Source organism: Myodes glareolus, chromosome 25 (assembly GCF_982192425.1).
Source record: "Myodes glareolus chromosome 25, mMyoGla1.1, whole genome shotgun sequence".
Lineage (NCBI taxonomy): Eukaryota > Metazoa > Chordata > Mammalia > Rodentia > Cricetidae > Myodes > Myodes glareolus.
In genome coordinates, this window is record NC_142050.1 from 5,034,748 (window position 1) to 5,051,939 (window position 17,192).

The 17,192-nt window shown below is 42.5% G+C and overlaps 1 protein-coding gene across 3 annotated transcripts in view; it reads right to left on the reverse strand.

Annotated features, from left to right (window-relative positions):
* The window catches only part of Slc25a13 (solute carrier family 25 member 13), a 176,074-nt gene that overhangs the window by 73,669 nt on the left and 85,213 nt on the right, over positions 1-17,192 (reverse strand). For all 3 annotated transcript variants that reach the window (XM_087901791.1, XM_087901789.1, XM_087901792.1), the window contains one exon: positions 776-922. In XM_087901791.1, coding sequence (XP_087757917.1) covers positions 776-922 — 147 coding nt within the window. The remainder of the gene's footprint in view (positions 1-775; positions 923-17,192) is intronic.

Genomic DNA, 17,192 nt, shown 5'->3' on the forward strand with positions numbered 1-17,192 from the left:
AAAGCCCATGAGAAATCTGAGCTTAAGAGCTTCTGGTCTACATACAGCTTCGACAAGAGGCCAAAGAGTATGTGCCTGCACGCATGCAGGGTTCTTTTTCCATGAAAATCAACATATGACATATCTCAAAATATAAGGCAAAATTAGCATGAAATCACAAATTATTTTTTTTCTTTCCCCTTTTTTCTAATCAGCTAATACAGATGGACCCTTTATTTTCACAAATTCTACATAGGCAGATGCAACCAACTACAGAGTTTTACAAAGATTTAGGGGGAGAAATTCTATCTGCACTGAACTGTAAAGATGTTTTTCCTTGCCATTATTCCCTGAACAACACAGTGTAACAAAGACTTAAAAACACTTACACTGCATTAGATGTTACAAGTAATCTAGACATGATTTAAAGTACAAAGAAGATACATGTAGGTAATATCCAAAGACAGTGTCATTTTGTATAAATGGCTTGAAGCATCTGCAGAATTTAGTATATGAAAGCACCGTGGTGCAGTCCTCCAGGGACACTGAAAAACAACTGAATACATACCTAAAACACCTATATAATCCAGACAATCAATTAACCTATCCACCAAGATGAATCAAAACACATTTAGGTTTGCAAGAATGACAATATAGGTGACCACAGAAGAAAAACAGTAGCATTATAAACAGAAAAATAAAACTATATAAGTCATAAGAACTGCTCTTTCTATCCCAGTTTACTTAGCTCACATTAGGGAGAAAAAAAGGCTTCAATAGGACAATGACAACTTACAGCTACTAGGCATTCTTCAACAAAAGGAGTCAGGACATGGGGGCGGATGGTGACCATGATGTCCCGGAAATCAATGGCTGTGACTTTTCCGTTCTTGCCACTGTCTCGTTGCACAAAGGCTTGCTTCGCATGCTCCAACTGTATTTCCTACAGTTAGAAAAGGTAAAAATGGTTACACTATGTCTCTTGCTTTCTTCCTGCAAATGACTGTTCATTTGTAAATCAGACAAAGAAATAAGCCTACATTATGATTTACAGCCTCACCTGCCTGTTTAAATGCTCCCCTAAACTACTGTTTAATTTGAAAGAAAGAACGTTTCTCAGGTCGGTAATATAAACTGGAGAAAGTATACTCTACTTTAAACCTTATGCCCACTGGAATCAGAGTCAGATGTGGTGGTTCTTGTCTGTGATCTCAGCACTAGGGAAGCAGAGGCAGCAAGACTGAGAGCTGAGAGATGGTCCCACATGGCACATCATGGCTCTGATGTCAACCTGGGCTACATGAGAAGCCTTTGTCTTAGTTACTGTTCTAATGTTGTGAAGAGGAACCAAGACCAAGAGACTCTTATAAAAGAAAGCATTTAACTGGGGGCCTGTTTGTGGCTTCAGAGGGTTAGCCTGTAACAGTTAAGCACTGAACCAGAGCAGTGCTGAGAGCTTTACAGCCATTTAGGCGGCAGGCAGAGAGAGAACCGGGGCCTTAGAACCTCAAAGCCACCCCCAGTGACTCCTCCAACAGGGCCACACTTCCTAACCCTTTTGAAAAGTTCCAGTAACTGGGGACCAAACATTCAAACACATGAGAAAATGGGGGGTCATTCTCATGCAAAGCACTTCACCCAGTTCAAAAGAAGGAAGAGAAGGTAGGAAAGGAGAAGCAAGAGGGGAGGAGGAGAAAATAAAAGTCGAAGGAATTAAATCAGTTTCCTTTCTTTTAGAATCTGAGATACAAGGACAATGACAGTAAGAATGAAGTTTGGCAGCTTCAAGGCCCTGGCCAGACCCAGCTTAGGTGATGCGGATATGAGGGAGGAGACACATGGGAGCACTAGCCTCTTATGTCAAAGACAGGCAATCCTGAGCACGTGCTAACATGCAAGTGTTTGTAACAACAGTGAAGGAGTACTATTGGTGCTTGAGGCTGGTTGTCTGCCCCGTGCTAGTCCATCTTCCCAGCTGCTGCTGGTGACTCCTCCACCCACGGCTATGAGGGTCAAAACAGACACCACATAGAGCTGTATGTTCTAGCGTAAGAAGCTGGACCATTTGTGAATCACCGGAGGCAAAGCTGTGGCGTTGCATTTGGGTATACACCCCATATGACCAAATTCCAGAATCACAGCTCTCTAGTGCTGTTCCCGGGAGGTAAGTTGAGGCATGAAAACCAAACACGGCTCCCCACAGAAGCTCACTTCTCCCCACATGGCAAAAGCATCCTTTTTCTGAAGAGAGCATGTTATCACCTTCCTCAGGACACTGCCCACCTCCCACACGGATCTTGGAAAGTTAATCAGCATGATTAAGTATCACCAGAGGACTATCAAGGAGTTCAAGTTATTTAGATGAATGAAGGGTTCATTAGTAAGGAAGGCATCTTTTAGCTTTAGTAACATAATGACACAGTTATATAAACACTGATTGTCCTTATGAATCACTGCAATTTGGATGACAAGAATCTGATGCTGCTGTGAGGTAGTCTATGGCCTTTCCTTGACAACACATGGCTGAAAGGAGGAAACACAGTGGACAAAATATTAATAACGATAAGATACAGGTGATGAATAAAGTCATGAGTTATGCTTTACTGTCTAGTTTTCTATAGTTGCAAAACAACATAAACACTGGAATTTTAAAGATTAAATAATTATATTCTTTGCTTCTTTGTCCAAAATCAGGTGTTTGTAAGTGTGTGAATTAATATCTGGGTCTTTAATTCAATTCCATTGGTCCTCTTGTCTGTTTTTATGCCAACACCAGGTTGTTTTCATTACTGTAGAGGAGGGAGGAAGGAAGGGGAGCAGAGAAAAATATATAGCTCAATAAAAACAATAAAAATATTAAATAATTAATTGTAGGGAAAGAGTTATCTCATTTGAAGTTTCCTCTTAGCTGTGGTATCTGCCAGCTTTGGTGCAGCAAGACCCTGAGGAAACCCTCGTCGGGGGCCCAGACCCTTTTTCCTGAAAACATCAGTCAGCTGCATCCTCAGGTGCTGCCGCTCTATGAGCAGCTGCCAGAATCCGCCAAAGATTTCTTACGAACTAAGATTACCGTCTACCTCCAAATCTCCCACTCCCGCCTGCTATACCAAAATTTCTAAGAATATACCCTATATGTATCTTCTAAAGGTCATAAAATTACACATCACTAACCCCACTATTAATGTCCCCCACCCAGTACTCAGCTCTGGTCCCTTTTCTAGGTTCAAAGCTTAATTATATTGGCATGTTGGTTTCCTGGTGACATAACCTGAAAAGCTGTCTTTTTCAATTCTCCAAGCTTCTTTTCTCCAAAGTGTAAACCAGTTACCAAATCGTGTTCTCTGGGCCTCTAAAAGTTCACTCAAATGCATTTTTTCCTTTTCTCTCTTAACAGCAGTGGTTCAGTGCCTCCTCAGACTTGACTTAAACGTCTCGGTGACCCTCACTGTCCATCTCTGAGCACAGCAGTACACCTTGCAAAGTCACAGGTCCAGCCTGCTCTTTCCTCGACAGACAGATCCAATCAGCTGTATCATCTAGAGAGACTCATCTCCAAGACAAAGTGCTCAGTACTCTTGGAGAGCTACCCAGAACCACATCTCTGCCATGTAGACCCACTATTTGACTGAAAAACCCAACGTGGCCTCTGTATTAAAAAATAGTGCCCTGCCATGTGGTTCCAGACACGAACATGTTATGAGATAATATTCCACCCTAGATCAGAAATAGCATTGATATTATTGGCTTTCCTGCCGCGAATGAGGCACCACGTTCTACTTATGTCTCTCATACCTCTGCTGTTGCGGTGTACAGTGGGCACTCATGTGATGGACATTGCCAGTGACAGGCTGTCCATAAAGCCAAATAAATTAACAAAATTGGAGTTGTCTAGTCAAGATCCTCCAATTCAGGGCAAGGAATTAACTGTTCAACACCTGCAGTGAGAAATGACCACAGTAGGTGTTCTATAGAGAGCAAAAACCGTAGTAGGTATTCAGCTGAAGGCAAATGAGCACAGCCCTCAAGCCACTGCAAACACATCGAAAACCACGGTTACTCGGCAACAGCAGTAGCACCTTCAGTTATTTTCCATTTTCCTAGTTAAAACATAGTCTTCAAGACCCAAAGGCTGTCATTCCAAAATCCGCATCATACACCACAGCCAAAGCATCTCCTCACAGAGCAGAAACCCAGATAGCGAGGCCAGCTTGTCTTGAATGGCAAAGAGAAAAACAGATGCCAATGGATGGGGAGGGCCCGTGACCACACCACAGAAGAGGGAACGTGTTTGTGGTAGGAACGTATCTATGAAGGAAATAAATAATATTGCCTCCTTCGCTGCCTACATAGAGTCAATTGAAAAATTGCTAGCAGGCAACAAACAAACAAACCCCGTAAACTCTGATGATTAGCAAACTGAGAGTTCATTTTTAGCAACTCCTACAAACTGGAGACATTAAAGCTCTCCCAGTGAAGTTGCCTCAGTAGGAAGGTTTGGCCACTCCTTCCACGTAACGTAGATTACTAAAGGCAGGATATGCTCCCACCCCCACAACTGAGGCAGTGTCCTCATGTGTAACCTAGATATGCTTACTACATGGTCCAGAACAACCTTGCAAGGCAAAAGAACCTTGCAAGGAGAGATTTTTCCTCCCTCATGTCTGCTCTCCTCTCAGTCTTAAGACCCTTGACAGAGGAAAAAAAAGGGGGGGGAAGCACATATGGCCAAACATACAAGCAACTCAACAAATGCTAAACTCAAGAGTATGCTAGCTTTTAAGTAAATGGCCAGGCTTGTTTCCAAGGACACAGTGACTTAAATCCTTTGTTGTTATCACTGTAGCTACTAAAGAATATCTGACACATTTGTGTTGGGGAATATTATTTTCAGGTATGTGACTTTTGGTGACACTGAATTTGTTCAACTCTGTGAAGCTGTGTACTGTGCCTCTCTAAAACACCTCATGGTCCTAATAATGAGACGAATGGCCAATAGAGAGGTAGGAACAAGGGCAGGCGGGGCTGGCAGGCCAAGAGTATTAACAGAAGGAGAAATGAGTGCTGTGGGATAATGCTTTTGTACACTACAAAGATTTGTCACTTGTGTTGCTTTAAATAAAACACTGATTGTCCAATAGCCACACAGGAAGTATTGGGGAGAGGGGATCAACTAGGAAAATTTTCAGAAGAATTCTTTGGTCACCAGTCAGACACAGAGGAAGCAAGATGAGAATGATACACTGGGAAAAGGTACCAAGCCATGTAACTAAATATAAAGAAGAATTATGCATTAATTTAAATTGTAAGAGCTAGTCAATAATAAGCCTGAGCTAATGGGTCAAACAATTTATAATTAATATATGCCTCTGTGTGTTTATCTGGGACTGAACAGTTGCAGGACTGAGCAGGACAGGAACTACTTCTGCCTACAAATGGTGTGCAAATGTTTGGCAGGAATTTCCACATAAAGCCTGAGAGAGCTTTAAGAAAAAAGATTCTAGACAGACAACAACAGAGTCAAGCACAGTGTTTTGGTAACTGTCTTTTCTCCAGCAAACTCTGTTTGCTGGCAGTAAGGAGAGGCTTGGATCCTTTTAAGAAAGATTTCCTGACTCAATTGTAGGGTAAAATACACACAGCTCTTTTAAGAATCTCTGCAATGAAACACTTAAATGGTATTTATGAGCGGCCATCATCAGGCTTCTTGGTGATAGCATGGACTTAGAAACTCTACAGAGTTGTGGCAATAAATCTGGCTCCCACCAGTACCTCCACCATGAAGTTAGGCTCTCAAATAGCTAAGGAATAAGGTGGAGTCAGTTGCCAAAGCTGGCGCTCTAACCTAGCCATAAGGCTTAGCAGATTAAAAACTCACCTGGTTAGAAAATAATCACAGATACACAATAAAAATAGATTCAGGTGGAAAAAAATCTAGACAGATTACAGTGTGTTTAAAATATCCATAGGCTTGGGAAAGAAAAGAAAAGGGATAGAGAAAGTCCTTTTTAAAAAAGTAGAGTAGTTGGGCATGGTTATGCACACCTTTAATCCCAGCACTTAGAAGGTAGAGGCAGGCAGATTTCTGTGAGTTCAAAGCCAGCCTGATCAATGGAGTGAGATCCAGGACAGCCAAAGATACACAGAGAAACTGTCTCCAAAAACCAAAAATTAAAAATAAAAGAAATAAAAAAGGCATATAAAGATGAAAAATACACAGAAAATCTGGATACTATATGTTATTGTGTTGTCTTTAAATTGTTTGATGGCTGAGGAAGGAGCAACAGCTGCTAAAGACATTTGACTATAAATGCTGCTGGACTAATCCAACCTATATATTTTGAAAATGCCTTGACTTCAAAATTTAAGTCAAAAGATATGTTACTTTGCAAAAAAGGTCTTGTTTTTGTTTCCACAGGAAAGGAAAGGCTGTGGATTCATTCTGAGTTAAGAAAAATAAAGTTTGATCAAGGAAGACCTCCTTAAAAATCTCCAATAAAAGCGGATGGCCCAGATAATCCAACGTTTTTAGGGCACCACTGTTGCAGTTTCGTCTGAGTTTTACATCCAGAACAGCTTCAAGACTGCTGGTTGAGATGATCCAGCTTCACAGAATACTCCATTCATGACTTGACCATAATACTAATTTTTCTTTGTGTCCCCATAAGTTGCTAGTGACCTCAATCAGCAGGAAGTAGTCTAGAAATCTATGGCCACATTCCCCCACAAAAATGGATTATGGATGTTAGTCTTTGTTTAGTGTGTTGTTTACAAGTTATTATGGGCAATAGCCAGAGAACATGCTAAACAAAAGAGATTAGATTCAGTGCCTTGTTTTCGAAAGGAAAAAAAAGGGGAACTCTTTTGGAATAATGTTTCTATACTCTAAAGTATAGATTTGTCACTTGTATTGGTTTAATAAAACACTGCCTGGCCAACAGTATATATAGGCGGGGTGACCAGACTAAGAGAATTCTTGAAAGAGGAAAGGCAGAGAGCCAGTCACCAGCCAGATGCAGAGGAAACAAGATGAAAATGTTGCACTGAGACAAGGTACCAAGCCATGTGGCTAAACACTGTGTTGATTTCAGTTGTAAGAGCTAGTTAATAATAAGTCTGGGCTAATAGGTCAAACAGTTTATACTTAATATAAGCCTCTGTATGTTTATTTGGGACTGAATGGTTGTGGGACTGGGCAGGAGAGAATGTTTTGTCTACATACAAGGAAGAAGAGGAGCAAGTGAACAAGAAAGAAAGGATATCAGGGGTCAGCCACCCAGCCAGTCATAGAGTAAGAAGAAAAAAAAGATATATAGAAATAGAGAAAGATAAAAGTCCAGAGGCAAAAAGTAGTCAGGATAATTTAAGTTAATATAAGAAAAACTGGCAAGAAACAAGCCAATCTAACTAAGAATAAGCCTCCCTGTGTGATTTATTTTGGAGCTGGGTAGCAGACCCCCCCCCCCCACAAACACCCAGAAGAGTAAAAACAGCACATAACACATATGTAAGGGCCAACAAGAGGTTGGTGTTTCCCATATGGATTCCCGAAGGGACAAAAGTGGAATGAAGAACACAGACAACAGCACTCATTTCCTCAGTGAAGAAGGAGAAGCAGTGAGACAAGTAATCACTGTACTGAACCATTTAAAGGTTAAATGACTGGCAGGTTTCAAAATCCAGAGCAGGGGCCACGGCGGCTTTTTGTGTTTCTTTTAAACAGAAAATTAATGAATGAAGGAAGACATAAGGATAGGTTACAGCACAATACACCAATATCACGCATATATAACTACTGAGGAATGAAACGAGATGCCTCGCACAAGCAAGTGTCACAAGTGAAGGGACACCTGTCACAGATTTCATTTTCCTTTGATAGAGGGGAGTGGGGCCCTCTGACAGCAGAATGTAATGCATCATGACACTACTATTGGGGAGAGCTGGGGGAACCAGCTAATGTTTTAGACCCCAAGGCTTTCTCCAAGGTCTGCTGTTTAGGTCATGCATGACAGACATTTGCTAAGTGGTAGCTTTGATCCTGCTGAGGTGAGGGGCTTAAACACCTGCACCGTTCTTTCCACTCCAGAACAGTGATGCTCAGGAGTCATCTGAACCACCGCAGACTCAGAAAGATGAACACATGACCATAGTAATATGTTCACAGTAATAGCCGAGCACTAAACAGTCACTGCAGGCCTGACGTTGGGACCATGTTTTATTGAAGCCTTGGAATAACTCTGGAAATAAACATTGTCTTCCCTTTATAGAGACACACTGGAAGCACGGGGTGGCTAAGGGACTAGCGCAAAGTCACACAGCAGCTGAGGACCGTTTGATTCCTCGCTGCAGTATGCTGTCTTAGGGAAAATCATGGTGGGATTATAAACTGACTTGGACCCTACTAAGAAAACAGAATTGAAGAGAAGCTCTGAGGGAACTTGAGGAGTCATCTCAGTTGGAAAAGGGACTTTTATTCCCCTCAAAACACACACACATACACACACACACACAAACACACACACGATGATTTGGATGCTATAAAAAAATAAAACAGCCTATATCTCAAAAGAAAACTCACCTAGGGACAGCAGAGATGGCTCAGAGATTAAGAGCACTGGCTGTTCTTCCAGAGGACATAAGGTTCAATTCCCAGCACCCACATGGAAGCTCACAATTTTCTGTAATCCAGCTCAAAAGGGATTTGACATGTTCATACAGACATAAATGTAGCCAAAATACCAATCCACATAAAATTTTAAAAAAAGTAAGTCATTAAAAAAAAAAAGAATGCTCATTCAGAATCATGGTGGAGACAGAAGAGTCCACCATAGGTTAAAAATGATTTAAGCAGAAATAGATGCAGCGATTGACCATAACGAGAAACACCAAGCGGAGAGGTTATGCTAAGAGCAAAAGTTGTGCTTTCTACAAAGAAAAGCTGAAAATACCCACAGAAGTGTAAATCTGGGCAAGTCACAACGTCTGAAAGTCAGAAGAAACAGAAGGAAAACTTAGTGCTGAGTGCACGCTGTGTGTCTGTCTGTCTTTCTGTTTGTCTCTCTTCAAACAGGATTTTATTATGTAACCCAAGCTATACTCAAACTTGAAATTCTCCTGTCCCTGCCTGTATGCTGGGGTAGAAGATGTGTTCTACCACAACCTGACTGAATTCATCATCTTAATAAGCTGTTTCTTTTGAAAGGAAGTCTACCTTTTAAAAAAAAATAGAAGAAAATAATAGTTTTAAAAAGAGATGTGATTATCCCTTAATACACAAGTAGAAGAGGCAACAAAGATCAAATTAATACTTAAACTGAGTACAGAAAATCAAATTAAAGGCCTTAGAAGAGACAAACAACAAACAAAAACAAGCAAGCAAACCCCAAGAAGTCAGGTAGTGGGGGTGCACACCTTTAATCTCAGCACTCGGGAGACGGAAGCAGCTGGATCTCTGAGTTTGAGGTCAGCCTGGTCTACAGAGTGAGTTCCAAGACAGTCAGGACTGTTACACGGAGAAGTCCTATCTCACCTCCCACCACCTCCCATAAAATTCAAGGAGCTGAAAAGAAGGCGTGCCTCTGAGATGAATACTTATAATGGTATAGGCAAGGGACACATTTGCTATAAGTGAGATTAGGAGTGAGGGTTGGACAGAGGGGACAGGGCCTCTCTCACCTAAGGCCCTTCTGCTTAAGCACCCGAGGTTTTCTGTTCGCTCTACTCTGCCAAATGATGATTACTGGAGCAGGTTTTTATTTAGTGGATTCCAAATACTTCAACACACCCATTCAAATTGCTATAGGAAAAAAGTCAAACTCTTCAAAATTACTACCTGTACAGAAAAAAACCAACATATATGGGGGTTAAACTGCTTTGGATCTCAATTCACGCTTCTAATAGTTCTAGGCCTGTCATTTCCTTAATAATATCCAATTTTCTAGTAGGCATATTTTGAATGTAAAAAATTCTTTTCACCTCTGTTCAGACTCGGAAGTTTGTGCTTTAGAACACAACCAAAGGTCTCCAAAACAAACAGCAGAATCTCCTGAGCTAAGCAAAGAGCACTGAAAGATAACACAAAATCCAAGCCTAGTTCATTTGTGTTTTTGTTTTTAAAACTTAAAATATACAATTTATATATATACTATATATATAGTAAGTGTATATATAAAATTATATATAATTTTAACAAAACAGAGTCAAGAAAACTAGAAAGGAGTGGTGGTAGAAAACTATAGGCAAAATGAAGGTGACTGCTTATGAAAACAAAGAATAAAATGTATAAAAATGTACAAGTAGTTCCGAAATTTTCATAACTCTATGGTAATTTGAAAATAATCTGAATCACGGTAAGGATATACATATGTATATGCATGTATGTACATATGTATGGTATGTGTGTACATGCCTGTGAATGTGCTTGTGCAGGTCAGAGGCTTCAGGAGCCCCGCTCTACCATTTCCTACTTATTCCTCTGAGCAAGGTCTCTCACTGAGCCTGTACCTAATCTGGCGGCCACCAGTCTCCGCCCCTACCACACTGAGGTTGCAGGTACACGCACAGTTCCACGCCCCCTACCACACTGGGGTTACAGGCACACGCATGGCTCCACGCGCCTTTTCACACGCGTGCTGGGATGTGAACCCAGACTGCCATCCTCACACATTCTTACCCATTGAGCCGTATCTTCAATTCCCAGATGCACACATTTGAAAACAGAGTACAAATGGAACTGAGCAATGAACATGTAGAGCGTGAAGGCATTTCCAGTCTTCACACTTTCCCATGATTTACACATTCTGCCACGTGGTCAGTGTTCAAGAGCGCACGGTAAAATTCTGTGCCTAGTCCTTGGGTAACAGAGCCACCTAATTCTCTGCACATATGGCCACACTGTCATGAAAAACAAGTCCAGTGCTTCTCTATGCTTCCTTTCTCTTCTGGATTCCTGCTGAATTTCTCAGTAACTAACAGCTGGGGAGACGCTAGACGAAGTGTTCGTGCTCAGGGGGTATTACTACAAAAGGGAGCTCAAACGTTCAACAGGAGCACAGGCTGACCAACCCTGGACACAACAGAACAGTGAACCTCTATTTCCTCTGTCCCAGATGTAAAAAGAGTATGAAAGATGGAGTCTAACCACCAGAGTGGCACGGATGCCAGACAAATTGTCTTCTGTGCGCTGGGGTAGACCATGTCAGCTTACTGCACTCCACATTGTCTCTGAAACACTAGGGTTATTTCATTTGTAAACAGTACCAACATGCATTACATACGCTGTCAGGATCAACTCACAATCAATATGAATACATTCACATGCTGCAAACGCAAAGGACTTGTGATCTTGATATTTCCATCAACTCTAACGGCAAGTTGGGGAACAAAGGGGAAGTACTCAAACCCACAGAAGGATGTGTTTGATGGCCACAAACCTGTTTGAACCATGGTGACTTCATGGAGTTCTGCAAGGGGCCATTTTCCAGCCGCTTCGGCAGCTCCTTAATACCAAAGCTTGAGAACTGGATGCGGCCATGGGTGAAATCCTGTTTGGCTTGGTGACGGTGACAGAGAACAAGTAGGCTTTGATGTTGACACTTTTGTGTTACAGCAGGACACCGTGACGGACACTGCAGCCAGCCCTAAGTAATGATCTCTAGAAAGTCGAGGCCACAGATGACGCGCAGAAGAGAAGCCCCGGCTTCTGCAGGGATATGTGGCAACCACAGACCTGGAAGCATCAGACTTGCAACCACTCTTAGGCTCAGCATGTAAAAAAACCAAAGATCTATTTCTACACAGAAGAAAGGCGTTAGCTGTTCCATGTGGCCGGTCAGATCTGGGTGAATCCCACAAGCTAAAATACTGAGCAATATGATTCAGTAACAACAACAATACACACACAAACGCATTCGTGTACACATGCTCTAGCATCTGACCGATGTGATCTAGGCACAGGGACCCTTTCCAATGTGATAGTCAGTCTGGGCACAGACACAGCTCTGCCTCCTACGCTCTGTTTCCTGCTTCACCAACTAGAATTTATGTCTCTGGAGTGCCACCACCCTCATCTAATAAAACAAAGGCTTGAGTAAGACAAGTAAGTGCCCACGTACCTGGAGTCAGGCCCCTCCAGTCAGCTAGCCCATCTCCTGATAATAGAACCTGGCCTTTCTACCCATCCAAGACAGCTGAGTTTTTAACAATGCCTTTCTAAACTAGTAGAAGGCAAGTCTGTAGATACAGAACACATCCCTGCTCCATAAAATGGGGGGGGGGCAGAATTCCTTCAAAAAGCCCCATCTATGCAGGTAGGAGCCCCATCTGAACTCTCAAGAACTAAAAAGGTGACACAGAGTCAGCACACCAAATCTGTGAACACATTGTGAATCATGTGAACAGCTACTGCACATGAAAGACTGCCTGCCTCCTTAAAACCATCTCAGTAGGGGTCAAGAACACAGCTCTTGTTCTTGACCAACAAACCAGGAGTCGTAGGGGTTCAGAAAGACTGAAGCGTCAATCATAGAGCCTATATACATGGGTCTGACCTAGGTTCTCTGCACGTTATGGTTATGTAGCTTGGTGCTCTTGTGGGACTCCTAACAGAAGGCGTGAGGGCTGTCTCTGACTCTTTTGCCTGCTCTTGGGACCCTTTTCCTCCTAGTAGGCGCCCTCATCCAGTCTTGATATGGTATGTGCCCAGTCTTATTGCAATTTGTATGCCATGCTTGGTTGATAACCCTGGGAAGCCTGCTCTTTACTGAAAGAAAACAATGGAGGAGTGGATCTGGGAGAAAGAGGAACTAGGGGAAAGGGCGTGGAAGGAGAAGAGGGAGGGAAATTGTGGTCTGGGAGAAGAATAGACAGACAGACAGATAGATCGCTGTTTTTTTTTTTTTCTTAGAAGATCTCAGTAATCCACCACTATCCTGGCATGTCAACCTTGAGTTGTACTCAGCCTTGGCTATCTTCTGACCACTAAGTTGCTGGATCTTGTCAGGCTGTCTCTTGAATCCGTTTACTTATACCATCACACTTACTATCAACTTGGCCAAAGTCTTTTCAATCTCAAACCAGAAAGTGGCCAACTAGTGGCCATCTCTTTGGTCATGTTTTTCTCCATTTGATTTCCCATGCACACGCAGCACGATCCTTCTGAAACATAAATCTAGCCATGCTTGCCTTACTGAGATTCTACTTGGTATGAGTGGAGCCTTACTGAGATTCTACTTGGTTTGAGTGGAGCCTGAAGCTGCTTGGTACCCAGGTTCTGTAAGGTATTTCTCAACATGCAGCACTTTCCTATTAAAATTCTGGATCTGACAATGATCCTAGACTTTCTCCAGAGGTCAGAGCCATTGAAATCTACCTAGACAAAGAGGAAACTAAAATCGTAATGACTATATATGAAACATGCACCCAACCATAAAAGTAGGGTATTAGTTACTTTTCTCATTGTTGTTGACCCAATACAAATTCTCTTGTTATTGTTGTTGTTGTTGTTGTTGTGTTTGCTTTTTAAGACAGGGTTTCTCTGTGTAGCCCTGGCTGTCCTAAACTCACCCTGTAGAATAGGCTGGCCTCCAATTCAGAGATATACTTGCCTCTGCCTCCCAAGTGCTTTGATTAAAGGTGTGTGCCAATACCACCAGGCTTCCACAATGTTTCTTAACAATATCAGTTAATAGTAAAATCTGCTTATAACTTAGCATACATTTAATTAAAGTTTTAGTTTAAGAGATGAAAGTAGAGGAGCATGAAGAGATTAATGAAAATACACATATTTGCCTTTAATACTAGCACTTGTGAGGCACAGGTCAATGGTTATCTGTGAGTTCAGGGCCAGCCTGGTATATAAAGCAAGCTCTAAGTTCTACTAAGGCTACCCAGTCTCAATATACATACATACATACATACATACATACATACATACATACATACATACAATCATTCATGAAGTGTAAATGAAAGAATTGAGCATAAATAAATAGTAATCATGTCTGCATTAGTTCAAGGGGAGTAAGTTATGTGGCCCCTGGGTCATCTGAAACCCTTCCCCAGAAATGAGAAACAGGAATGCAGAAAGTAGGTTTTGTGTTCCTGCTGTTCAATTCTACATTTGTGAGATCCATAAACAAAGTACAGACAAGAAAATACAAGCTTTGTTATTGAACCTGTAGAGTGATGCTCCAGCCATGCAGTGGTTTATAAAGAACACACTTTTGCTTAAATAGAGCATTTATTAAACCAAAAATAAATAGAGTATTTATTAAACCAAGGGGGAAGGCTGGGACCTATAGAGTGTGGACAACTGAGCACTCCGCATACAAGCTGGGACCTATAGAGTGTGAACAACTGAGCACTTCACATACAAGCTGGGACCTATAGAGTGTGCACAACTGAGCACTTCACATACAAGCTGGGACCTATAGAGTGTGGACAACTGAGCACTTTACATACAAGCTGGGACCTATAGAGTGAGGACAACTGAGCACTCTGCATACAGTTATGACTCCAACCTGTGCTGGCCTGCACCAGCTGAGACCCTTCCTAGGAACATCAGCATTGTCACTATATAACAGAGAAACCACAAGGACTTCCTCTATGTTCCTGCAGCAGCTTCTCTTCCTCATGAGAGATGGACAAGAAGATGTGTGGTGACAGCTTTCACATTCCAAACAGCATCTCTCTGCTTGTACAACGCTGAGGCCAGCCAGGGAGCAGGGCCTACCTTTCTGAGGTCTGTCTTACAGAAGGAAGACAGACAAAGACATACCTGACAAAGCAGAAACCTGAAACACAGGAGACCAAGCTCCCTGTCCTGGCTAGGGTTTCTGTTGCTGCAAAGAAACACCAAGCTGGGAGGGAAAGGGCTTATTTGGCTTTCACTTCTATATTGTAGCTCATCACTGAAGAAAGTCAAGACAGGAACTCAAACAGGAAATGGAGACAGGAGCTGATGCAGAGGCCATGGAGGAATACTGCTTACTGGCTTGCCCTCCATGGCTTGCTCTGCCGGTTTGCTTATAGCACCCAGGACCACCAGCCCAGGGATTGCACCACCCACTACAGGCTGGGCCCTCCCCATTAACACGAATTGTAAAAATGCCTTACTGACCTTATCTTTTGGAAGCATTTTCTCAGTTGAGGTTCCCTCCCCTCGGATGACTATAGCTTGTATAAGCTGGCATAAAACTAAAGAGCACACTCACTCACGTATTCCAGAAGCCAGTAACGAGCCCATGGAAGAAAACAAGAGGCCTGAAGTAGGGGCTCAGGGCTCAACCTGCCTAGAGTCAGGAATTCAAAAGAAGAAAGCATGTGAAATGCAGAGAAGTGACTCAAAGTGACCTCAAATTCAGCACAAATGAAATCCTATCTCAATTCGTCTACTCATTCTTTCTTCCGGGTCTGAAGCTGGGTTTAAAGCAAAGTCCCTGTCAATATCCTTAGGTGCTAATAGCCACTTTACATCAGTAAAAGTCTAAGGCATCCACTCTGACTCCAAAGGCCAAATCATCCCATGCGTGACACTGTGGGATACTCCCATTAACTGTCAGGGGATCAGAGTCAAGTTTAAGCAAAGGTCTTACAAGCCTCAGCTAAAAACAGAACGCACAATCTCTGAGTCACCTAATCCTGGATTCAGGCTCCACACCTCTTGAGAACGCCAAGAAGCTGCCATGACTGTTGACTGGCCACAGTATAATTGGCACTTGCTTAGAGGGGGCAATGCGATCATCCTTACAATTGCCAAGGTCCCACTAAAACCAAAAGTTAGACTGTGTTCCACAGAGTCAATTTGAAGCATCTGTCTCAATAGCATTACTGCAATTACTCCTCACCAAAAGAACACCGCCTCCTAACCGCCTCCTACCATGTCCAATGTCCTGTGTAAGCAGCAACAAACACTACTGCATATTCCAGTCCCCACCTAAGTTACTGAACTATATGCCCCCATAGAACAGGAAAGGACATTCACAGACATTAACATGCTTAACAAAGGAAATACAAAACCAGGGGTATCTTGTCCTAGGTTTTTGTTTCTTTAAGGGGAAGGTGGGTGGGGGCATAATTGAGAAAGGGTCTCACTCTGTATTCCAGCCTCGCCTTGAACCTGCAGCAAGCAGTCTTTCTGTCTCAGCCTCCTGAGTGCTGAGATTTCAGATAAGATCCACCAGTCTGGATTCAAGGTATCTTTGAAGTTTGATAAAGAAAACAAGAGCAATCTTAAAAGCCTGACAAATTCTGTGTATGCACCAGTATAATTAAAAGTCTAAGAGAGGGCCAAGGGATATGACCCAGTCAATATAGTGCATCTGAGTTCAACCTCTAGAAACCATGCATAAAAGAATTAATAAAACAAAGTACAGCAGGGCACACATCATGTTAGAGGCACCATTTTAATATCAAAACCCAGCATGTGGGCCCCAACACCTGCCACAACGTGAACAAAGACCTAATCTATCAAGACCTGGTCCATAGTTCCAGGATCTAGGAAAGTCCCTAAATGGACTAACCTTGTTTTTTGGCATCTATAGCTCTGCTTCTTGCCAACTGAAGGGTATCAACCAGAATATGGATTTTGTACATAAAAGACAAAGAACTGTGAGGATCTGAGCTGCATGGTTTCCCATGCAATCGATGGCCAGCAATAAAGACTTTCTATTCGGCCAGGTGGTAGTGGGGCACACCTGTAATCCCAGCACTCGGGAGGCAGTAGCAGATGGATCTCTGTGAGTTCGAGGTCAGCCTGGTCTACAAGAGCTGGTTCCAGGACAGGCTCCAAAGCTACAGAGAAACCCTGTGTCGAAAAATCAAACAAAGGCTTCCTATTCAGCTTTCAAAGTGTCTGAGTATATTGTCTTGGGAGGCAGCATTTGTAACCTCAGTGCTTGGGAGGCGGAGTGAGGTGCACTCCTGAGCTTGCTGGCTGGCCATCTTAGCCAACTTTAATTTCCTAAGGAAGGCCATGTCTCAAAATAACAAGTGGATTTTGCCTGGGAAACAATAGCCAAGGGTGTCCTGGCCTCTACACACACACACACACACACACACACACACACACAGACACACACACACTGAAAAGTCCAAAAAAGAAGCACCTTAGGACACTAACTAGCTACATAGGCCAGTCAGTGCCTAAGCATGGATGCCACATCATGTTTATAAAGAAGCACCACTGGAGATTAGGCTGTTTCTACCCCACCACTCCA